At 34.8% G+C, this 26,298-nt stretch overlaps 1 protein-coding gene across 8 annotated transcripts in view; it reads left to right on the top strand.

The window, feature by feature from the left end:
• Nucleotides 1–26,298, top strand: part of mask (multiple ankyrin repeats single KH domain) — a 47,940-nt gene that overhangs the window by 7,621 nt on the left and 14,021 nt on the right. For 4 of the 8 annotated variants that reach the window (XM_046624444.2, XM_046624443.2, XM_046624440.2 and 1 more), the window contains 15 exons: nt 1,758–1,905; nt 2,073–2,353; nt 4,265–4,550; nt 4,662–4,963; nt 6,107–6,322; nt 10,015–10,854; nt 11,148–11,385; nt 12,735–13,384; nt 17,309–17,440; nt 21,262–21,469; nt 21,560–21,946; nt 23,517–23,867; nt 24,077–24,268; nt 24,694–25,059; nt 25,151–25,305. In XM_046624444.2, coding sequence (XP_046480400.1) covers nt 1,758–1,905; nt 2,073–2,353; nt 4,265–4,550; nt 4,662–4,963; nt 6,107–6,322; nt 10,015–10,854; nt 11,148–11,385; nt 12,735–13,384; nt 17,309–17,440; nt 21,262–21,469; nt 21,560–21,946; nt 23,517–23,867; nt 24,077–24,268; nt 24,694–25,059; nt 25,151–25,305 — 4,752 coding nt within the window. The remainder of the gene's footprint in view (nt 1–1,757; nt 1,906–2,072; nt 2,354–4,264; nt 4,551–4,661; nt 4,964–6,106; nt 6,323–10,014; nt 10,855–11,147; nt 11,386–12,734; nt 13,385–17,308; nt 17,441–21,261; nt 21,470–21,559; nt 21,947–23,516; nt 23,868–24,076; nt 24,269–24,693; nt 25,060–25,150; nt 25,306–26,298) is intronic. The other 4 variants (XM_046624441.2, XM_046624442.2, XM_046624446.2 and 1 more) reach the window with 4 other exon arrangements.

The raw sequence follows: 26,298 nt of genomic DNA, 5'->3' as shown, positions 1-26,298 counted from the left end.
GAAACATAACTTTTTTTTAATAAATTGCATTAGCATTGCAATGGATATGAAGAAATTTCCAAAGGTTTTAGTCATTATTCCCTGAATAGTTGTGCAAAGTTTTGAAGAGAGTATTCCAAATTACGGAATCAAAAATTGACCGAAACCAGGAAAATCATCTTTTGTTATTGGTTTTGCAAGTTTGTCGACTAAAACCTACAGTTAAATTCTATGCCCTGTTGAAATAGATGTAATGGGCAAAAGCTGACAATTGCTAGTTAATGACACAGACGAAACCTTTTCTTTAATTTGAAGCATCGATCACTTTACATAACGACTCTATTTGTACTATTTTGAAAGTACTGTCAATTTCCAAAGTCACCACTCTTACGTACCTGTTGCGAGGTTATATTTTAGTTAATATTCAATACTGATTAACGCATAGTCGACCAGAGTAATTGAATACGTTAACACCATTTGAGTTGAAAATGATCGTAAAATTGTTGTAGTTATCTAATTTTTATTATTGGATTGAAACTATACTGTAGTACAATTACAAGAAGCTGAACAAAAGATCATCTTGTTACCAAGCAACATCAAATAAATATTCATACAAGCAAATAAATCTGCAATTAGGTATATTACAAATGAAAAATTGCGTTTTCGTTCATGTTAAAAGGGCGCATAGATACACCAAAGAAAAGCGCCAAATTTTGTAATACTATACTCAATTTCTATGCGTTGATAACATGATTTCAATATTTCAGAATAGTCTCATTGGTTTAAATGATGTTATCCAGCAATTTGGGTCAAACATCTTGAAACTGGGATATCTATCAAAATCAACAATCTTGCATTTCATTAGTTGAATGTTTACTAAAAATACAGCAACTCTTAAACAAGTACATATTGCTTTCTCAATATATTCCTGATCTATTCACTATCAATTGATTAAATATCGTGGAGCAAACATTTTCACTGTGAAATACTGAAATATGATGCAAAGGCACAATAGTCCCAGTTTTTACATTTTTTGATTACTTGTGCTATGATTTAATTAATTTAATCTGAAGGCAAGCACACCTTAGAAGAGGAATAGCTAAAGTTGATGTATATTATTATCAAATCATGATTAAAAAATGTTTCGTGTGTACCGTAGTAATAATAACCTAAAATTGAAAAGAATATAATATGGGGAGTAAAAATAGAACTGAAATTTGTAATCGTAACTTACAATTAGACAATATTATAACTCAATTCCTAGAAATCTTTTCTCAACGGACAAATATTTTTTTTTCCCCACATTGGAGTAATAATATTATTACTTACCGCTTGGTAAACTGGAAAAATGCAATGATCATACTTTTGCTGTTTATGTTGAATGCCACTCCCATTCATTTGTACAAAACAAATCTAATTGTATATGTATTTCTAGTTAGTTACAGATTAATGGAAAAAAACAAAGATCTCAAATACGAAATAAATCAGAGTAAATAAAAAAAAAAAAAAAATTGAGAGAAATTCGAAAGAATTAGGTAAATGTGTAATAAAATGCGCATTATGTTTCATCCAATAATTATTTTTGATAATAATTCACATGTTAAATGTATTCGATTAAATTGTCCACTCGGCAGATTTCATAAAACATAAATATGACAGCTCTCAGCTGATTACATGCAGTGTAAAATTATTTCCCTCTGAATCGTCATCTGCTAAACTATTACTCATTTTTAATACAGTGATACATGTATGGTTATAATTTGCGAATTTATCCGCAGGTACTACTGGCAATGAATGCTAACGTTGAAGATCGTGGCATCAAGGGGGATTGCACCCCCTTGATGGAAGCAGCCAGCGCAGGACATGTGGACATCGTTCTACTTTTATTAGCTCACGGAGCCGATGTCAACGCGCAGTCTACGTCAGGTATGACTTTAAAAATAATAACTACAATTCCCTTGGTAAAACTAACCTTCAGTTGTATTTTGAATATTATGAATAAAAATTAGTCATGTGGTTTCAGTGAAAGTGAATCGCTCCTGACCATTAGTTGACATAGCAATGATGTTGAATGTATTTCCTTTTGTTTTCAGGGAATACGCCTCTGATGTATGGCTGTGCTGGCGGTCATGAGGAGGTAGTAAGAACACTCCTCGAAGCTGGTGCCAACGTAGAAGACCACAATGAAAATGGTCACACCCCCCTAATGGAAGCAGCCAGTGCCGGTCATGTACCAGTTGCTAAAATTCTCCTAGAACATGGCGCTGGCATCAATACTCATTCCAACGAATTCAAAGAGTCTGCTTTGACGCTTGCCTGTTATAAGGGTCACTTAGATATGGTGCGGTTTTTACTTGAAGCTGGAGCTGATCAGGTAAAGGATCCTTAAACTTTCACCATAATCTTTGAGTAAAGATTTTTATTAATTTAGCAAAAGGTCAAAGGTTGTTACTCACTACCTTGCAATAGAGTACGGAATAAGGTTGGGAGCACGTCAATGAAATTTTGAAATTGCTTTCATTTTTAATATCTCATCAAAAATATCCATCCGTTAATTCGTAGATAGGGTATGTCTAGCAGTACCTGTCTCTCGAAATAATTCAAGCCTATTACGATAATTGTGTAGTAGATTGTTTGAAATAACTGTAATATTTTTTCTTTTTTCTTTTGCTGGCACAAGATCTAAACATTAGTTTTTGCAGTACGAAAAATTCACCTCAGAGTAGGATTCTTAGCTCAAACATTAAAGGTGCCTCACAGTATCCGAATTTTTCCCAAAATTAAAAAAAAAATTTACTTATTCTAATTTTTCGCGTAATTTTCTAAATGGGAAAGTATTACATTTTGTGTGGCATCTCTTAGACTTGAACTGAAAATTTTCCACATCGAGATGAATTTTAGTTTGGCAAAAAAATGACCACTTAGATCTTTTTCTAATAAGAAAATGATATTGCCCTAATCTAAATCACTTGCTAACGAATTGGATTATAAATGCAAACGTATTTCCGGGTGATAAACCTCCTTAACTTGAATAATATTTTTGTTAGTTTGGAAATTTGTGGAAGCAAATGTTGGTACGAAAATGAAAATGAAAGCAGAAAAAAAGTAAAGAATTTCGTTGGAGTTTTTCCTCAAACGATTGCAAAAAAAGTCAATAATTGAATGAATTGGCATATCTGCTGACAAATATTTAGATTCTCACTTAATTTTCTTTTCAATATTTCTGAATTTCAATTCCACCTCAAGCACCACATTATTTTTCTCTCAATAACTTTGAGTATTCATGACTATTGCACGGTGAAATGTTTAAAATGCAGTTTATGTGATTATTGGTTTTTTTTTACTTCATACAATGAACTATAGATTGTTACCAGTAAATCATTCATGTATGACAAAACGACTCATAAAGTTTGGAAATTGTACTATTATAATTGTATATTATATTCACTTTGAAACAGGTAATCTATTCACAAGAATAAATTGCTTTATGTCAATAAATGGAAAGTTACCATATGTTATTGGCCATCATTGTAGATTTTGACTGCAAATCTAAGTATAAGCTTGTAATACACGAACTTTTTGACAACTGTGTATTCAATGATGGGCCAAAGGCATTATTCGAAACCTTGTAAGTTACTCTAGCATGTATTTGGAAATTGTAGTTAGCCATCAGGGATTAGGAAAATTTTACAGAAAGAATTTGGCATTTTCCAAGTGATATTATAAAATAGTCTTGGATTGATAAAATGTGTGTGATGCATACTGTCCACAATACTTACATTCTAACAACTTTATTTGTCAGGTCTATGCGAAAATATTTATGCAAAAGATTACATTTTTCAGTTACGCAATGTGATTAGAAATAAAATGTGTACGAATATAGTTAAAACTGATGGCGAAAAACTTCAACTGCACTTTCTGCCATTGTTCTCATGATCCGGTTATTCCACGACTAGAAAATTTGGAATACCTGCACAGTCAGGGGATTTATCTGTTCGGACTGAATTAGCTCCTTTTTAAGGGAAATAAACGTTTAGTATTTTGTTCACGCTTTCATCTGAGGTCATTTCCATGTCTATTTTTTTTCTTGCAGAAAAGTGTCAACATTTTTTTTTTTTTCCCTCCTTCCCCAACTTGAAATTTCTTCTTATGACGCACTGTTCAGAACTATGACTAGCTATAATATTTTTTTTAGGTTATTAAATATCCGTCTTCTAAGATTGTATGAGATTTTAATAAACCGTGAATACTTGCATAGTTAAAACTGATATTCTCTTCTTAATAGGAACATAAAACTGATGAAATGCATACTGCGTTAATGGAAGCCTCCATGGATGGGCACGTTGAGGTGGCTAGGCTACTGTTAGACTCTGGTGCACAAGTCAATATGCCAACGGATAGCTTTGAATCTCCATTAACCTTGGCAGCATGCGGGGGCCACGTCGATCTGGCCATGCTACTCATCGAACGAGGAGCGAATATCGAAGAAGTCAACGACGAAGGTTATACACCTTTAATGGAAGCAGCTAGAGAAGGACATGAGGAAATGGTGGCTCTACTTCTCAGTCAAGGTGAATATTTTCATCCAGCTTGAACACTCTCGTCCTAAAAGTGTGAAAGTAAATGTTATCCCGGCAATTGTTTATCTCCAAATGAATAATCGTGATTCCTATTCTTTTCAGGAGCGAATATCAATGCTCAAACAGAAGAAACCCAAGAAACAGCTTTAACACTCGCGTGTTGCGGAGGTTTCCTAGAAGTAGCCGATTTCCTCATCAAGGCAGGTGCGGATATAGAACTGGGCGCATCCACCCCTCTAATGGAAGCAGCTCAGGAAGGACATATAGAACTTGTTCGATATCTGCTGGAATCCACTGCCGATGTTCATGCCCAAACTCAAACGGGTGATACAGCATTAACGTATGCTTGCGAGAATGGTCACACCGATGTTGCCGATCTCCTACTGCAGTATGCAGCGGATCTGGTAATAAATACTTGAATTATTTTTCTAGTATCATATTTTTACACGTGATGATGTTGGTTCAAGAAATGGCATCACTCTTTTGCACTGAATTTTTAAGTCCACTTTGGATAGCTGCTACTGGTGTTGGAAGAATCAGCAACCACCGATTATACAGCTGAAAGATACTAGTTTTATCTTTATTTTAATTTTGGAATTTTAATTTTGGAATTTCAAAAACGATCCGTAATTTTTCAAGTTTTGACACCTTGTATCCATTATGTGAAAAACGAAAGTAAAATTGTTTTCAAATTCAACATGTTAATAGTTATGGTTGGAAGTGAAAACTCTAATGTCTTCAGAGTTCTTTTTTTTCCAGTATGGTTGTCTATAATTTTATTGAATACTCGTATGTCTTTAGTATCTTTTCTGCTACATGGATTTTGAACCAGAATGATACAGACATCATAATTACCAAATTTTATAAAAATCATACAAACCTTTTCTGAGGTAATGTTATGGTTTGAAATTTTGCAATGTACTATTTCAAGTAAAACTAGTCCAAAATTAAACAATCATAGATGACTTTTCGGATTTTTATGTTAAAAATGAAGATAAAATTTGGTTGGTTGCGAATATCCACGCATCAATAGCAGCAAAGTTAACTTGAAGAACAAGCGTGAAATGGTGACCCTTCGTCCTTGATCATTTAGTTGCAAGTTCATGTTGTATTTATGATTGCCATGTATAAGACCTCGTTTCGTAGACTTTTCCCAATTCTATGCAAAATTTCAATAAGTGGTAGAAATTTTTACATTACGAATTTATCCTCTACAAAAAATTGGCCGTTTACTATCGTTTTGTAAGAACCTGCAAAATGAATTTATAAAACCCGACGGTTTCAGATTAATGAAAAAGAGTTGTACCTTTTAGTAGAGAGCTTATTAAATTCTTGATTTTATTATTAATTGACAAAAAATCATCGTTCCTTTGGAAACTTCACATTTACAGGTTGGATTGTAGCGAATTTTGAAGCATAGAATCCAGTTATTATGACACGCAAGAATTTTTATTTCTTTCTGGTCCAAGTGGCAATTTAGCTATCAAGCTTCGATTGTACATGGAAGACTTGAATCCGGATTTGATTGAATTTAATGAATTTCACAGGAACATGAATCTGAGGGAGGAAGAACTCCACTGATGAAGGCGTGCCGTGCCGGTCATCTTTGTACAGTGCAGTTTCTCATATCTAAACGTGCGGATGTCAATAGACAAACAACCAACAACGACCATACACCTCTCTCTCTGGCTTGTGCTGGGGGGCATATTACAGTTGTCGAACTTCTCCTCGCACAGTCTGCCGATCCATTCCATAAACTCAAGGTAAGAATTTATTTAACTCTATGGATCGATGCATCACTGTTTTCATTTGACATTTAACTTTAAATTTTATGTTTGAGCGGTTTAGTTGACAAATTTTACCAAATTTTGTCTGAGATATCTTTCAAATATTAGCTGGGCACTGAATATTATTAGCTAGTTACCATTTCATGGGAGAATTAAATCCTCAAAAATATATTAATCTATCTTCAAAGATACTTGAACTGAACAAAATTTTGAATATGCGAGGATAAGACTTTGATTGCAGGGTATTTGTAAGCACAATATTGAAGAAGTTTGATTGAGCAAAAATCGCTACTATTTATTAGGTAATCTTATTACGAAATAGTTTTAAATTGAGTATTTATCAAATTATTTCATCAAGCTACGAAGATTCTTTTAAAACTACGAAAATAGAAAATATTGGAATAATAAAGGAAATCTTATTTAAGCTTATATCCATCAATACTTCATTTCAACTTCTTAAGAATGTTTAAAAATCTATAAAATACGTTTGACTTCGCTCTACAATAACTTATTTTTAATCAAAAGACTATTTTCTGCAAATTCACTAAAGCAGTTTCTTTTTTTATCTTGACATCGTTAAATATTTGATTTTACAATACTGCACCGATATTGATTATGATCAAGAAATCGCAATATTGAATTGACTACTGACACAAAAAAAAATTCCTGTTAGTGACGTTGTAAAATATAGTCTTGTGAATAAAATGAATCGTAGAGTGATGTTGAACGAATCTGCTTGATTTTTCACAACTGTTAGCATGATCATAAAACGGAATTCTTAATGTATTTCTCATCGTGCAAAACGTCCCATCACAAGTAAATTGTCTTTTACTTCAAAACACGTTTCATTAGTCACACATCCGTTGTACAGCATTTTCTAACGTTTGTATGTGCGTAATATTACAAGCAAATTCGATTCGATTGAAATTTATGAAAGAACAAAACCAACGATTTGATGGAGATTCGGCCCAACAAAATTTCTTTGAATATCCGTTGACTTCTAGTTACGAAAAAGTGTCCCAAATTTCATCATCGTTCGAATTTTCCACCAATTTTTCTAGAATTTGGTACACGACAGTTCGTTTTCAATTAATATGTTGCATATTTTGTCACATGTTACTTAATGACACACATATTATACATACACAACTTCGCGCTACTCATGCCGATTTATCTCATTTATCATATACATATCATTTATATATATGGGGCATTCCCCATCAATTTAGATATTTTCTTTCAAACTTTTAGGTATTGCTAATAAATAATTAAAAAAAGTAGTCACTGTGAACTTTTTTCGATTTTGAAATCAATTCTTTTAGGGGATGAACGTTTTTTTTTTGTAATTTATATAACTTGGGTCGGGTGAGACTGGCTAAAAAGTTATTGATATATGAAATTTTTTCTCATTTTGCCCTGAATTGCATGATATTGTAGGTTTTCTATTTTTATTCATATTATCAAAGGCTTTCTGGAGCAGGTAGGAAAAAAATTAAATGAATTTTTTTCCACGCGATCAGACTCTCCTGATATCGCTTTTAATTATATATAATCTGTAGGGATATGCAGTAAAAAGCCTACGAAAAATCGGCATAACAGGCATCGACTATGTAATGAAATTAAATTTTTATTTTCAATTCTCAGCACTAAACAGAACAACCATTAGCGTTACTCCATGTGAAGGTACCTTTTCCAAATCGCTTCAGTACTAACGATATACAGAAATTAGAATTATAGATAGTTATAACAGATTTGCAGACAAACTTTAAACTCCACTAAATAGCCGATGCCCACTATGCCGAATTTTATGCAGGTTTTTCTACATACTTATGTAGATTATACAAGATAAAAATTAATACCAACGTTGTTCCAGTAAGTGAAGTAAATTAATTTTCAATTTTTTATGCTTGAAACAGTCTTTGCAATAAGAATAAAAATTTATCTCAGAATATTCGTACACAATTGTACTAACAGAATGTATGAAAAATAAGAAATTGATTGAAAAAAAATTCTAAACCGTTCTGTTCCCCTTAAAATTTGATACAAACTTCAGCAGTAATTTTCTATCTCCCATTCTCTTTGTTTTGAGGTACCCTTGAGTAGCTTCGCTATTGTCTAGTTTCTCTCCCTTTTTTACTACCCATTGGTACCTGTGTTTATCTAAGTTTCTTTTTCTGAGGATCGTCTTATTTTTCTGTCTGATTTTCTTCTATAGCATAGATCTGTGTGTCTTTCAGCATGTGTATGACTGGCACTATTATGACTGTTTCCTCAAATGATTCTCATTCTACCAAAAAATTGGTTATATGCTCTCTTCGTTTTCGTGATTTTGTTGTCATCACTATTCTCTTAATTTAATCCTAATCTTTTGCTAAAGAAGTTTGAAACTGCTTTTTTTTTAGTATTTCTTCTTTTAATTTGGCTCTTATCAGGATGTTCTTTCTTTCATCTTTTCTTTCATTTTTCTCGCAATTTACTCTCGATTGTGATCAGTCTTGACTATTGTGATCAGTCTTGACTTGGTGCCGGGCCAGAATTTTTTTCTTTTAGACCCGGTATTATTGACAGATTCTACTTTCGTTTGACAATCTTCTTCGCTTTTTCCTGTTTTTATCTTCCTTACTAGTTTCTTCATTTTATGTAATATTAATTATTTTCTTTCTTCTTCGTAGTTACTGTCACTTCCATTTATCTGTTCTTTTGCTATCGATTTTACCATTGATCCATTTGTGTTACGTTGTTTAGGTTTTCTCTATCAGTCTTTTCAAATCACTTGATCAAATTTCTTCAGAATCTTATCATTTGGGTAATTTTTTTCACTTTCTGTTCTGTGTTTTTCGTCTCATTTGCTCTCATTTCGGATAATTTATTGCCTTGTTTGTATAATTTTTTCTTAAAAAATAATTATTCTGATCTAAATTCTTTTGCCTGATGTTTTTTTTCCTGGAAAGGGTATAGCCGGGTTAATATGGGAAATCTGCCCCCGCGGCTTTTTTGACTCGCACTTGGAGGATCGATTTGGTATCGAATAAAAATAATTCACCTAAATTTTTAGCTCTTTACCCCAAACGGTTTTCGAGATTTTCAAAAAAACCTGTTTTTTAGATTTTATTTTAATTTTTATAGTAAAATTCAAAATCAATCAATGATTAATTTTTTCCTAATTCTTAGGAGTCTAAGACATGAAAAAAAAATGTGATCATGATTCTTAAACGAAAAACCAATTTTTAGCAACTATTGAAGATTAATCATTAACAGATAAACAAAAGATGAGGAATTAAATTTGTGTATTATTTGCTTTCAATCAATTTTTGCAGTTGGTTTTCTTTATTGACTCAATTTTCATGATACCAAACATATCGTATCATTGCAATAGACACTCTCCTTCTTACAGTACGTGATTTGAGGAAAGTTCTATTCAACAACACAGTTGTGGTAACGATACCTGATTTCATGGTTGGTTCGCAGTATAAAGAATCTTTGTACAGATATGCTTTTACATTATTGCTTCTGGAATTATGTATTTTTAAATTTCGTAGCCTGTAATGATTTCAAAATTATTATAAGTTTGTGGGAAGCCGAATTTTATTTATTGTTAACTGGTATCATTACTGTAATACAGAGATTGTTCAGCAATATTGGTATGAATTTCATTCTTCTACTTGTAGGACAATTCAACAATGCTGATAGAAGCAGCCAAAGGTGGACACACGAATGTTGTCCAACTTCTACTCGATTACCCTCACAGTATCATGATGAGTACACCGCACAACGCAACCACCACCCCCATGCTACTGCCTCAACAGCAGCAACAACAACAACAACAGCAGCAGCAGCAGCAGCAGCAGCAACAGCACCAGCAGCAGCAACAACAGCAGCAGCAGCCGCAGCAGCAGCAACAACAACAGCAGCAGCAGCAACAGCAACAGCAGCAGCAGCAACAACCACAACAGCAACACCAACTGCATCAGCAGCAGCAGCAGCAACAACAACAGCGTCACCAACAGCAGCATCAAATACAGCAACAACAACAACAACAACACCAACAACAGCAACAATTGCAGACACAGAATCTACAACAACAGCAAAAAGCACTGCCGCAACAACTTACTCATCAACAAGACGCGACCCACCAGCAACAACCACCAACTCAACAGCAACAGCAGCAGCAAGCAACGGAGCAATCGCAAACACAGAATCTGCAGCCAAAGCATAACACACAGAAATCGTTGCTTAGAAAGAACCGTTCTGTGACGGTGCTTCCAGATATGAGTCTAACTTCTGCTGAAGCACAACAAGTGCGAACACAACCCGCAGGTGAAGCTGTTGCCTCCACTAAAGATGATACGAATATTTTGGATAAAGGGAGCGGGGGTCTCACCAGCCTTTCAGAACCTAATATTAGCGTAAGTCCGGCGCCAGTCTCAGTTCCGCCTAACTCTGATGGACGGAAGCATACACGACAGGAACAGATCCTCAAGAAACAACAAATTCTTGAAGAATTGCAGGTAAAACATTTTTCCAACACAATAGTTTTGTTTTCGATAACGTTTCCACTGCTTCAGAAACTAACGAATCTCTGTTGAATGGAACAAGTTTGCAAAGCCAACATTGTAATCACGTGTTATCCGGGAACAAAATAATCAGCGGTTAAAATTTTATGCACATGATAGTACAAATACAAAATAGGTATATTCTCATTCAATATAGCACGGTGTTGATTAAAAATTTTAAACGCGACGTCATTGAAATTACTGGAATAATTTAATACAGTAATGCATACCTTCTTCTGTTTTTGAAGAGGGTTGAGAGAGAGTTGCAAATCAAGGGGGCAGGCCACCTGTTCTTGGGTTCATCCAGTACGCCCGTAGATCCCTTGGTGACACAACAACAGCAGCAGCAGCAACAACAGCAGCAGCAGCAGCAGCAACAGCAACAACAACAACAGCAGCAACGGCAAGATATTACCGAACCTGACTCGCTGTTACCGGGCATGCTGAACATTGACCTCTCTAACCAATCTGCAGGCACATCTCATGGTATGTTCGATGATGATCAATAATAATCGTATACATGTTATATTATGACGTATATGCAAGGTTCCAACGTTCTTTATTTTTAAAATTTTGCAAAATATTTATCTTTACACGCAACGCGTAAGAAATCTTTTAGTCGTTGATTGATTTCTTCTTTTTTTATGGTTTATTATTAGCACCTTGTATGCACTAACAACCAAACTGCGGATTGTACTAACGATCCGGTTTTACAGTATCGGCAATGGCTTAGGTTTTACTGTAGAACTCTTTTACAAACGAGAACTACATTATCTTTTGATATATTAAGTGGCAACGCGCAGTCTGATCAACTAGAAAGCATTTGAAGAATTCAAACGTTCACTCTAGAATATCCATTCTCCTTCCCAACCATTTATCCGACCATCCAATACACGTTGTTGACAGCGATGGACTTCGGTGTACAGTTTAGCTCGAGTGCAAGTGATTTAACAACTAATGATAGTGTAAGTTGCATTTGTTTTCGTTTTGAATGAGATATTGATATGAGCTTGTGCAGAGAATGATATTGTTTGTAAATCGTTAATCTCTTTCGTGACTGCTGACAACAATTGGCGTCAAATTAATAGTTTTGCATCAAGGACAATTTTTATGGCTAACCGAGCTACTCGTTCAAATGTGATCAGCTCCAGAAAAAAAATTGTGATAATCAATCATATCGATCATATCGTTGTATTGTTTCAAGTTTCTATCCGTTTTGTTATGAATAAAGTTTCGAAATTATGAAGTATTGCCGTAGCATGCTTCTGTATGACATCTGGTTACGATTCTATATCATTCCGCGATCTAACGTCGAAATAAATAATTCCCGCTGTCATTTATTTCTTTATGTTATTACGGAAAATAATTTCTACTATCATAATTTATCGGATTGATATCACGTTTTGGAATATATATTCGTTAGTTGTTAAAAATTTTTGATTTATTTTTGTGAATAACATACTAAACTTTTTTTTTCTGTATTACTATCTTAGTCTCAAGCGTTGATCCTTCTTAGTAACAATTTTGGATGGATCGTATTAATCTATCAATTAGAAATAACTAATTTCGGTGGAACACACATCAATAAAGTAAACTTCAAAGTGTTGTTGTAAAGTGTGTAAGATACGCTACTGGCAGAATTAAAATTTATTCAATGAAAGTTTTCGCCATCATTACCTTTATACATACACATAGGAATGTTAGTAAAAGCTTATTCGTACCTGTAGCATCTTTCACTTGGAAATTGTGAATAGTCAATTCACGTAATGCGCAGGCAATGAGCTGGATTAGTTTGATGTATGACAATACAATGAATTGCATTGTTGTTTTGTCAGGGCTGGTTTGTGGTTCCGGTGGTATGTCGGAAGGCCTGTTCGCTCATCAGGGAACGAACCACGCGATATCGTGCCACCTTGCTTACCTCCGCGGACAAAATGCTGCCCTTGCAGGAAAAATGGCTCTACTCGCAGAAAATGGCCAGCAAATCACTGTACAAGGCTCCTGCCTGCAACAGGCGCAACAACCACTGCCCATGCTCCCTTCTGCGACGGAAACTGTTCCTAGCGCAAGCAACTTTCCTACCACTCCACCTCTGTCTCTCGCTTCTATCACCGTTACCTCTACTTCCGCTGTAGCAGCGTCAAATATGACCTTAACAACAACTCCAAGTCCACCTAATATTTCCACACCTCCTACCGTCACAACTGCCTCCCAGCCGATCACTGCGAGCAGTGACGTAAGCCATAACACAGCCATAAGCGACCGCCCTAAAGCCAAACCTGCATCTAAGAAGGAAGGTAAAAACGTTCGTAAAGCTGCGTCTGGCACGACAGGTGGTAAGCTACAGCAGCAGCACGTTACCCTAATGGCTGGTCTTCAGCAGCAGTATCAGCAGAAGCAGCGCCAGCATACCTATCAAGTGCACCAGGTCCATCAACTCCAGCAACTCAATCAACAGCTTCAACTACAGCTCGACCAAGTTCAGGTGCGTAGCTTTTAATCATTCATATATTCATTGCGTGTTAGGAATAACCCAAGGAAGTATTCCATATTCTGATGATGAAAATGAAAATGTATTTCACGGTCACTTACGACTGAAAGAATTGCACACACTAATTGGAAGTAAATGAACCGAAACCTATTTGATTAGAAAAAATTTTAGATCGTCTAATTATGTTGATCCTTGAATCTAACTTGCAACAATTGGACGATACATACGTACACTATTGCCTTTTATTATTATTATTATTAAGTATGTAAACGAGGGTGGTATTAATTTGGATTATTTGGGGTATTTTTGAATGTCGCCGGGTTCCCTCCCTAAATCGGTTTTAAGTAAATATGACAAAAATCTATGTAAAGTCCCAGCATTTTATTAGAATGGGAAGCTGTACTAAACCAAATTTTTTTTCTGGTTTATAAATGTAAACCTTTGGTTAGACATTACGCAAAATTTTTGAAATGCAATAATGTCTGCGTATACCCGGCATTTCAGACCATCTCAACTTGGCTATGATCCTTACCATCGTAATTTTACTCTAGGGTCAAACTTTTTGTTTTTTCACAAAGGACTTACTGTGTAAAATTTATTACAATTTATTACGGCTAACGACAATTGCGCTAATCAAGCAAATGCTAAAAAACTAAATTTCCTTCAAGATCTGAAACCTTGTAAACTGTTTTCATTTGTAACGCCCCAACAATGTGCTTAGAAGAGAGTAAAATTAAAGATGTCAAGGGTCATGGCCAAGTCTACGTGGTCCAGAACGCCCCATATATATTTGCACCATTACCCTCGAGTTTTAAAATGCGATTGTTTAAGAAACGTAAGTACCAAAAGAAAAAGTATCGGTAGTTTCGAAATGGAAGTTGAAAAAGAATCTATAATCACTGACAAAACTTTTTCTCAACGGGTAGAATATCATGATAAATCGGGGAGTAAAGCTGAGAGTGCGAGGGTCCAAACTCCTTGTTCGAGTAGAAGTGGTTTACTTCATATATTATTATCAAATAAATGCAACTGGCAATACAAATTTTAGGCACAAATCAGTCTTACTGCTTATTTTGGAATAAAAAATCATAAGAAATTTTCTTCATTCTTGGGTATTATAGACTCATGATAAAGATGTTGCTTTTGATCTACTTTCGTGCAAAGGGCTAGTACTGCAAGGTTGATGGGTCAGCAGTGCAGCTGGTTTCATCCGTTACAGTACAACCTTGATTATCCAAAATCAATTGGGATCAGTTATAGTTTGAATTAGCGATAGATCTGAGAAAAGGCAGTAATGTCAAGTTAAGCGTTGTCACATAATAAAAAGTGCCTGCAACTTAACACATTGGTACACAGATTTGTATGTTATTTTTAGACGCATAATGTGTTTGACTTCCAAATTTAAACCAAAATATCGTTTATTCTAGAACAAAGTTTTGAATGGATTTTCTTCCATATTTAATTCCAACGGTACATTTATATATGTCAAACATTCAGGCTAACTTTCGTGTAGATACAGTCACAGTTTGGATTAGGAAGGGTGCAAATGACAGTCGTTTAAATAATCGAGCTTCTACTGTACCAACTTATTTATACTCTTTTATTTGGCAACTTAAATAGTTATTACAAAACAGCGCAGTAAATTTGGATTCATTACCCTATATCACTGGAGATAACAAAGTTAAGAGTTTTTAGGTATTTACATTCATTGTTCATTCCGATTTTTAAGTATACTTAAAAGCGATCAGCTGCTTTTTTTTTTAATTTCTGTTTTCCCCAAAAATGAAAAGAACAACTGTGTCAGTCGTATTCATGACGTTGAATAAATGACCCTGCCAGTATATTTAGCAACAAAATTCGCAAGATTTTGTTATATTTTTCGACAATCCAAAGAGAAAGCTTTCACTAGGTTGTACACAAGCCTCTTACGAGTAGATAAATTTCCAGAAATTATATTTTATGTAATGCGTATTCAAGTAATTGTTTGTGTTAAGTTGGACCAAAATGAAAACACATTTCCAATTTACTATTATTAGAACTTTTGGGGTATCAGCCGATTTTTCACGCAAAAATTCAAATACAATCGAATGATTTATAGTTTTAAGCTCAAGTTGAACAAAAGGAATTATCTAGGTTGTAGGACTTACGATTATTGATTGCTTGGCAAAATTTTTCCTCAAAAGAATCGAATGACTCCCTCTTGTTATTATTGTGAAAACTCATAAACCGAGAACAGATTAGGATAAATATTATAGATAAAATGATTCATAGTGTCTTATCGATGGTTGCAGAGGTTTTTATGGATATCATTTAGACTTCATAAAAACACAACAGCGATAACTCTTAGTTGATTTTCTGCCGCCCTGTTGCAGTTACACTCTTGAAAATACCGCAATTTTTCACAAATGTAATATTAATGTATTCAAGCCATGCAAAAATCATATATTATAATTTCATCCAGTTCTGGAGTTATTTGAAGCTGATTTTTCTCTGCCCTCGCTTCTGTCTAGCTTTTTCTTAACCTAAACGCAGAGTTGTAAAATATGTGCGGTATTATCTACTGTTTCATTTATTTTACCATAATTTTTATACATTGGAAAATAAAAAAATCTCCATATGGTAGCAATATGTATAGAATACATGTAAAAATAGGTAGGTAATCGACTTGTTGAAGGATGTAAACGTGGGGCCACCTTCATTTACAAGAGTCGAATAATATGCCCCAGTGCAATCACATTTCGGCCAGGCAATTTCTCTTTGTCTCTTCTTGCCTCTTTAAAAATCATTCAGAATCTGCAGGTATTGATAGGAAAAGCACTCCCGAACAAGTCATTTTGGCCTGTGGAAGACTCAGTTATCAGTTTTAAAGGTTTTTCTGTAGCGACGAATAGTGCAGACACTTTGCATTGGTGGTTCCACCATCGGTGGATTTCTGACAAATAGCATCATTGTATCTTTTTAGACCACGAGTCTAGTATTCGGCTGACATCAGGCAGGACAGCTCGTGCTGATTCTCTGCTAGTCCAAGCTTTGCCTGTGGCTGCAACCGATATTCGTTTCACGATGAACAAACCTCATTGTCTAGATTAAAAGTTAAAAGACTGTAAAAATCAATTTACGAAAAATTTCCAACAATGATATTTTCACTAATGCAAGTAAACGAAAATGACGCAACATCCAGGCTATGTGATAGAAATGAATTTGAGCAAATTCTATTAATGCAAGCTAAAATATCAACAATTCAAGAACAGGTATTATAATCAAAACGCCGATTACACTCTGGTGTTGTTTTATCCGATTCCAATGTTTTCAAGCTCAAAAGTTACATTCACCATATAAATTTCTGGAGGAGGCTTGGAAAGGAACGTACAAATAGTTCTCCTATGTCTCCGGTGTTCTTAAAAATAGATAATTTGCATAAGTACAATGCAAGAATATTAATCAAAAGTTACATTTATATATTATAACTACACTATAACGTAAGTTATCTTGAATGTTTTTCACACAACTTAAAAGCATCCGATTCTAACTAGACATTCTAATTATAAAATCTTTACTCAAATTGTGGATAGCTTGTGTTATTCGAATTCGGTCAGAATCATTCTTATTACATAGTAGGGATGTTCTTTTGTTCGTGTACACTATCATTCGTACAAATAACACTGCTGGAGAGTTTATAATCGGTTCCTTCTCTTTTTCGAACTTTCGATTCAGGCAGCAGGACCCATTATTCTTTCAGCAATCTTGCCTACGGCCTCGCTTACCTATCCGATCAAAATGATCACGTTTTGTCACAAGTGGCATTTGTATTCGTATTCGCACATAGAGAACAAAACCAATATTTCTTTTAGACTATAGTTATTGAGACATTCTTTACGGAGGGATCTGCATATGAGAGTTTTCTTGATCTCTATGTAGGTTCAGCAACAACCACAGCAACAACAGGGTGGTATCGGGGGTGTTGAGGGTGGCTGTGGAGGCAGCATAGCGATGCCCACTCAGCTGATGGCTCACCTCCACCCTACTCACACCCACAATCTTCACAGCCAGGTATATTATACTCGTGTTAGAGTGTAACCCTTTTCCTCACCCTTTTAGCCCTGTTGCTTGCCTGTATGCTATATCGCGGTTGACCTATCTAACAAAGATTTTTCATTTCCTCAGATTATATTGTCGTTCTAAAAAGCAATTATGTAGCATATTGGGTCTAAGTGAGTAAGAGTTGCTTTAAAAAAATCCTGGAATACACTTAGAAGCTACGAGTTTGTCTGTATGAGCATTATTTATTTTAACGTTTTGTCGAAATCCATGCAACAGGATTCAAAAACTGAAATTGCTGCGCAAAATATGATTTTTGTATAAGTACGACGTTCACAAACTAGTCATTTTTACACATTATGCTGATACCTGTTGATAAAATAATTGAAATATCCGGAGAATGAATGATTCACGTAGTTTGAATCAAAATTCTGGGAAAATTTTCAGCAGTTTTACAGATTGTGGCATAATAGTGTGAACAGCGTTACTCCTACAAAGAATATAATTTCTAAAAGTTAACTGAAATGATGTATTACTTTTTTTATAGGAGTAATACTGCCCTCACTCTTGTGACACAGACTGTATTTGTGCCAATGATGGTAAAGGCAAATGAAACACCATCCCTACCATGCAATGGAAATGCTACCGAGCAAATTTGAATAACACAAGTTGCTAAGATACCAATAATACAAGGTTTTATAAATAGAACGTTGAAACTGCTCAGACTGGTGTTTTCGATCTGGCTCTAATGTTTTGGGCTCTTTTTTTTCGTTGATTAGGTCCTTTTAAATTGTCTGAAAAACATTCAAGAAATCTCGCGTTACAGTGAGATTTAGTCAATATAATTATAAAATAAGTTTAGATAAGTATAGTTACAACGCTCAAATGTATTTTCAAATTCTATCTTTCAAATCTTTCAAATGTATGATCGTATTTCTATCCATTCTGGAATTGATAGTTTGTAAAATTATTTGTACACGATCATCGGGCATATCGATGGTCAACAAAGTAAGCCTAAGAGCATTCGATTCAGTTCAAAAAAAAAAAACCAGAGCGTGAGAGCATTATGAATGTTCTGGTTATAAAATCTTTTCTTCAATTGCAGATATCTTGGTTTGTGTTGTTTAAATTTTCTCCAAATCATTTTTACTACACAGTAGAGAAGTTATTCCATTCGTGTTGTTTCATTGCCATTGTTGGTACAAATATCACTGTTGCAGATTTGTTGAATGGATATTTTATTTTTTTTTTTCTTTTTTTTTCATAACTTTTTCTTTAGAGGGGATGCGTCCCATTCATGCTTAAGATTAATGTAGGGTAGTGAAAAGTGGAAGGTTTTAGAAAAAAGTGTCGAGTCAACTATGCGCCCAATGAAAATCAGTACCCACAATTTCATTCAAATGAATTACAATTGGAATGTTTTTTTTTCAATACAAATTGACATTACATACGTGGTAAAATTGTTTATTTATTTTAAGTTTTTTACCGATGTAAAACCTTGTAAATGCTTTGCAACATTATACAAATTACTGTTTTAAAACTGTTTAAAACAAGTATTAAAACTGATATGGTCTGGAATTTGTGGACACAACATGATCTTGGAATTTTGTAATTGCTGAGTGATCAAAAACAGAGTTAAATTTTATTGTAATATATATATATATATATTTTTTTTTTCTTTATGCATATTGAAGTGTACAAATGCGGTTGTATATTAATTTTTGCAGTATAATTTTTTACCGCCATGTCATGTTGAAAAAAGGAATCAGCATAACTGACTAGTCATTTTTTATATGGATGACAAAAATACGCAGTTTTCAAATTGAAATGCAATGTATTCCTATGCACTTAATGTCATTTATGTTTGCAGAGAAACTTCTAGAACCTTTAAAAGTATGATATTATCTAGTTACGAACAATAATTACAGTTTTCTTACCACCTCGTTACACGCAGCAATACAGATTTCGATCTGAAATTCGTCCTAATCTATGAATATTTCAGCACTTTTTATGAATGCTTAGATTCTCCATATCTATCAATTATGTACTTCTAAGTGATAAAACATAAGTATGAGGGCTTGATTTACCAGTCGAAATAATTATCAACATTTTCATTTATCGATTCTATAGTTTCAGCTAACTCAATAGTCTGTGTATGTCGTTGTGACTTGCAACTTGACTTGATTAGCAATTGGCACTTGATTTCTAACAAAACTGTGTCAATTAAAACCAAGCAATATTTGATTCCATGATGAGATTTTTAATTTCTCAAATTTCATAATTAAATTTAATTCCGGCAGCTAATGGTAATCAGAGTGTCTAAGTTAGTTTTAGAAATGAAGGGTGGCACGGCCAAACGGTGTAAGCGCCATCATTATGATTTTCCAAGAGAACCAAAAAACTATCCGAAGAATTGATAAATTAATTTTTCTGAACAATCAAAAAATACTTTTTAGTATTTTTGAAGCGCTTTTAAATGGCCTAAACCCTGGTTTACCCTTTCAGTTATGCATTTTTCATCTGCACCGATTTCGATGAAAATTGGTACTCGGGGGTTTTCGGGGTTGCTGATTACGAATCCGGCATTAGATTTTCAAAATTCAAAATGGCGGATCCAATATGGCGGACGTGAAATTCCAAATACTTATTAATTCTTCTAAAACTTTGTACTCAGGGGTTTTCGGGGTCGCTGATTACGAATCTGGCATTCGATTTTCAAAATTCAAAATGGCGGATCCGATATGCTGGACGTCAAGTTTTATATCTTATATCTTTCTGCTCAATATTTTGGCCTGAATTTAGTCATTTGGGGGATTTTGGAATGGCTGATCACGAATCTGAAGTCATAACTTCATAATTTCTAAATCCAAGATGGCAAATGCCATCTTATCTTTCTTTGTCTATATTCGTGTCTCTCTCTTAGCCCTACCCGGAACTAACGACGAGGACGTGGAGAGCATCTAGTTCCACTTTTTTGTTTGTTTTTTTTTTGTGTGTTTTTTGTTGCTTTTTTCTGTTTTTTTGTGTTTTTTCTTTTATTTTCCGTTTTTTTTTTTGTGTTTTTTATTTTGGTTTTTTTCTTCTACTTGTTTTTTTTTTCTTTAATATCTCTATTATGACGCACGCACGCACACATATATATATATATATATATATATATATATATATATATATCACGGATTTTAATTATCTCAAATTTCATCTCAAATTAACTGAAATATTTATTTCTAATGTATATTTGAAGGAATATTCTTGATAAAATAAGATTTTACGTGATTGAAATTTTTATTGTCACATTGCCCAATTGGATCGACTATAGCGGATCCACCATTTTGAATTTTCAAAATCTGACCTCATATTCGTGATCAGCGACTCAAAAAACCCCTAGATACGTATTTTCAGAGGCCTTGGTTCAATACTAGAGCTCTGAGGTGATTTTTTACAGGGTGGGACCGTAGCGGTCCCACTATGACTGAAAGGGTTAATACAGCAATTCATGTTCGAGAAAATGACTGACAAAAAAACGATTTTTTCAGTGCTATTGTACATTCACGGTTTGTACGAACGTTGTTTTTTTTTTTTTTACTTTGGATGCTGATTAAGCACAATGCTTTATACAGTATTAATACAGTATTAAGATTACGAAACAGATCACATAAACGGCAACTAAAATTTGTCATAGTAGCTTATGTGGCCTTTTATTCTAGTTTCGTTTTTTCTTTTTTCTATTTCTTTCTATTTAGTAAATTGAAGTATAATTTGGTCACGTTAAAATTAAACTAACAAGCTGTGGCGATTGCACTGATACAATTTTAAATATCATTGTTGAGCAGACACCACAACAAAACCTTCCTGAACAGATGGATCCTGAACTGGCCAGGTTGCATAGAGAAGGGGCTTGCCCATTTTTCGCTGCTGCACAAAAGGCCAAAGCGTTAGCTACAGATGAAAAAATTTTGAAGCTGGAAGATGGAACGCAGATACCTATTGACGATGTTGCTGAAATATTCGAATCCTTTAGCCTGGATGATGTTGCGAATGGTGAGTGAAAATCTCATTTCTTATCTTCAATTATTACGTTACAAATGATTGCCATTTTTGCGATGAAATGTTAATTTTTGTAACCAATAGCAGCGGAGGATCAAGAAAAGATGAAGCTTGAAGCGACTAGCAAAGAGATTCATCAACAGTTGCAACAACAGCAGCAACACCAACCTGGTCAAATGATGCAACAAGCTATTAGCCCACCCCATACTACCAGAGAATATTTTGCCGTCCCCGTACCATCGGGACCGTCGGTTTCTTTGCCAACGCTGCCGTCGCTTCAAGTAACAAGCACAGGTGTACAAATCCAAGCAGATATATCAGCAGGATTACAATTAACTGGTACGCAGCCCCTACAAAATCAAATGCTAAACGATCGACTGAGCGGTTTTCAAGCAGGCCTTCAAGCCGGTATGCAAATGATCGCTGGTGATGCTTTTCAGTCTCAACTACTTCTACAGTCGTCTCAATTGTGTAAGCATTAATTGTGCATAACAGTTGTATATTTTATGGATTCCATGCTATTTCTTTATTTCTGGGTTTTACTTTTATTCTCTAACGCAAACTCAGGGTGGTGATTGTTTTGGAAAATTTGGATCTCTAAGTAAATCGAGAGAATTTAATGGGGTTCGAGTAATAAGTAGGAAAATTGGGTAAAAGTAAGCAATTTCGGAAATCTATTAGAAGTTCTCTCAGAATTTTATACTGTGAATATCTTTTTACCTCCTATCTCCACAAGATGATAAATTTGTAGGTATTCCATAGTATTTTTACTTCATTGTTCTGTACTATTGGGCAATTCGAGACTTTTTTCCATGGAAATTAAATTGGATGGTTCTTAAATATAAGGGGCCTTCCATAAATTACGTTACGCAAATTTCACGGTTTCTTACTTATTTAGCAATTTTGAATTTGGAACTTGATTAAACAACACGTTCATGGTAATTAATTTTTTAAATATTTGCAAAGTAACAATTTGCACGTTCTCGGACAATAGATAGGCACTTGAAATCAATAGAATAAAAATGTATATTCTTACGCTGTTTTTGGTTGAAAAAAATTAATCATCTTCTGTCCATGGTCGTTCAAACCATTCCTTTGTATTATTCATTACTGACATAGCAATAGGCAAAATTGGAAGTGTCAGCATCTTATTCCTCCAACCAAAGAGCATGGTCGTTATTGTTTATCTAACAGAGCTTTGTATTATTTATTTACTTTTTATGCCAAATAATTGCAAGTAAAAAGAATCATTCAAGTTTCAAATAAATAAACATTTTTTGAAATTCTCAATCTAGTAGAATGCAAATTATTAACATTTTGCAAAGTTACGGCATGTTTCTTCTCAATGAACAGTCACCCCATCAATATTGATTCTGCGTGGAAATATTCTTTTTTATTAGTTTGCAGGAAAAATAACTAGCAAGAAAAGTCCAAGTCTAGTAGTTTCAAATTTATAAGTAAAATATTGTTTCATTTTCAAACCTTAATGTCCGATATGCAGAATTTGAAATGTATTTAAGACTTGAGAATTTCGTTTCACGACTAAAAAAAATCATAGAGAGTATCGCACGTTGCTAAGTGTTTCACGACACTTAGTAAGGCGAGAGAATAATGTTTTATCACAAGCAACTAAAAAAAAAATGAAAGCTGTTATTTAATTCTGAGAGAATTGCAGCGATACCGAATGTATTTACGGTATCTTATCAAGTTAAAATCGCTGATTCTTTTTTTTTTTGATTGTTCTAAAAAATAGAAAACCATGTAAATATTGTAAAATTTTGATTTTTTTTCAAACATTAGAAATAAAGTATGAATTTCCTTCAGCGAAAATGGGAGAAAGTTGGCGAATTGGAAAGCAAACTACCACCTGATTCGATGTATACTAAACTTTGTTATCCCTATGTCTCTTTGAAATGGCATTCACGAGTTTCTCCCATCAAAAATGTTGTTCAACAATTATTTCTTTTTCGATTTCTTTTTTTTCTGTATATTATTAATACGTGGATTCGTTTTAGTAAACACGCAATGTTTTTGATTATAGCATTTCCTACGCAAACATTGCCACCCGCCACTGTCGCTAGCGCCGTAGTAGATAGCCTACCTCAATCTCCGAACAGCTATACACAGTCCACAGCTTGTAGCACTCATCACGTACAAGTAGCAACACAAACTCAGGCACCAGCTGCTTCTGCAACATTGGCCACCACCGCTAATGACAAGAAGCAGGCATGCACTGTTACTGGAAACACTGCTATTACTGGAAAAGGCAAGAAGGGTCGATTCCCGCTTCTAAATCAACAACAATCTTGTCAACAACAAACCGCTACTCCTCCAGTACAACAACAAGGAGCTAATTTCCCTGCACAAAGCTATCAGCTTGATCCTGCTGCAGGTTTGTTTTGCATACAAGTATAATATCGCTTTCTGCTAGGGATTTTATTGACTTGTGGTGTATCAATACAGTCTTTCTTTTCCTTTGAAATGTCCAACTCAATTCTTCTGCATATTACCCATAATGCGTTTCTTATATTTTACTCATTCATTCCTATACTTTTTTTTCCAACGTATTCTTATAAATTTCCTTCAATTTGGTACTTATAGTAGCAGGCCAATACACGACTGGTGTACCAACGGTTGGCAGTTACGCACCGAATCAAGTACCTCCTGCTCCATTCTCTTGTATGGATGTAGATTCTGAAACAGACAGCAATCATGACACTGCCCTGACATTAGCTTGTGCTGGTGGACATGAAGAACTTGTTGAATTACTTTTGAGCCGTGGCGCTGATATCGGTAAGTACAATCAGCTTCAACTCGGTTTGTTAACGTGACTTATAAATAGACCCAGGAAAATAAACTTTTTTTGTTGTTTTCAAAGTATATCAAATTTAAAAATTATGCCTTATTTGAGTCTTGTGCGTAAATAAAAAGTTTGAATTGTACGCATATAATGTTACAAAGGCCCTTGGTATTTCTACAAGATGTAGACTTCAAGAATTCAGTTGCTCCTTAACAATACTCGAAAGGACTCATAGTAGCCACAACGTATTCTGTGACGATCAAGTTCAAACTCATCGATTATCAATCTTTTTGTGCAATCGGACAGTCTGTCTCTAAACATTATTCCATATGAATGATTGTATTCAATCAGAAGTATTGGTTATTTTTGGAAAATTCTGGAATTAATTGTTGCTGAACCAGCGTCTCAATTTTTGCAGAACATAGAGACAAAAAAGGTTTCACACCACTGATATTGGCTGCGACTGCCGGGCATGAGAAGGTAGTGGAGATCCTATTGAACCATGGCGCAGATATAGAGGCTCAATCGGAACGTACCAAGGATACTCCCCTTTCTCTGGCGTGTAGCGGAGGAAGGTACGAGGTGGTCGAGCTACTGCTGAACCGATCTGCCAACAAAGAGCATCGCAATGTCTCGGACTACACGCCGCTTAGTCTGGCAGCTTCAGGAGGCTACGTCAATATTATCAAACTTTTGCTTAGCCATGGAGCCGAAATTAATTCCCGAACCGGGTCCAAGCTGGGCATTTCCCCCCTAATGCTTGCTGCCATGAATGGACATACGGGTAATTCACTTTTTTTTGACACGATGCTATTTCTGGTACTGCCGTTGTGTAGAAGAGCGTAAAAAATGTTGATTGACTTCCCAATTTTTAGCTGCGGTAAAGCTACTACTGGATATGGGTAGTGATATCAACGCTCAGATTGAGACGAATCGTAACACTGCATTGACCCTTGCTTGCTTCCAAGGAAGACACGAGGTTGTCAGTCTTCTGCTTGATCGTAAAGCCAATGTAGAGCATCGAGCAAAGGTAATCTTTAATACGCACAAGCATAATTACTAATAATGCTATCACTTTTACCCTATGCTCCAACGTATTCAGTTGATGATTCATGATGAACGATCCAATAGAATATTTCGACGATTGGCCAAGACGCGAATAAAAGATTTTAGCCAACAATTCGGTTTGGTTAACGAATCGAGATATCAATTTGATCGTGGATGGAACTATTCAAGGAGTCTTTGTAGAGCTTTTTCTGCCTATTGAGATGATTTCGTTTTTCTTAACGAAACTGTTGTTGAAACAAATTACCTATTTGAGTGTTCCAAATTTTCATCACAGGCGATGGTAGTATCACGTTGAGAGATTTTAGTAGATGTTACGTATTCACATGATCATCGGACTTTTCTAGTGGAAGGTTCACTCCGTATTGGAGTCTGTTGGCAATTTAAGGAAGAAAAGAACATACCTAATAAAAGAATACTTATTATCGTTCCTGAATGTTTTATTCTTTCTTATAATTGACTCACCAATCATTATATGCAAGTAACATTCAAGCTTGAATAAACATGTGCCATACAACAAGTCCATTACCGATAACTCAGCGTTTTCTGTTTAATGCTCACTGCAAACCAATTTCAGTCTCCTACATTTATACCAATATTGCACAGTGCATACCGAGTGCAGGAAACAGGCAATGCCATTCACAATCAAGCAACATTGAACTTCGCCCTGCAGTTACATATTTATAAAAGTCTATTCCCATGACATAAAGAAAAATAGAATTTAAAAAAGTTCTGCAAAGTGAAAATTTTTAGAAAGTTGTGGCACCTGCAACTGAACTGATTACTCATATCACGTGTCGCAGCTAGTTGACAATTGTCTTCCTATAATAATCAATGAAACAGACATTCCGAAACTTATCTTTATCAGCTGTTGACAAATGCAATACATGCACTTTTCAGATATACTAGAGCATCAGATAAATCACAAAGTATTTACTATGACACCAGGTTCATTCTA

Source organism: Neodiprion pinetum, chromosome 4 (genome assembly GCF_021155775.2).
Source record: "Neodiprion pinetum isolate iyNeoPine1 chromosome 4, iyNeoPine1.2, whole genome shotgun sequence".
Classification (NCBI taxonomy): Eukaryota; Metazoa; Arthropoda; class Insecta; order Hymenoptera; family Diprionidae; genus Neodiprion; species Neodiprion pinetum.
This window is presented reverse-complemented; position numbering and strand designations above follow the sequence as displayed.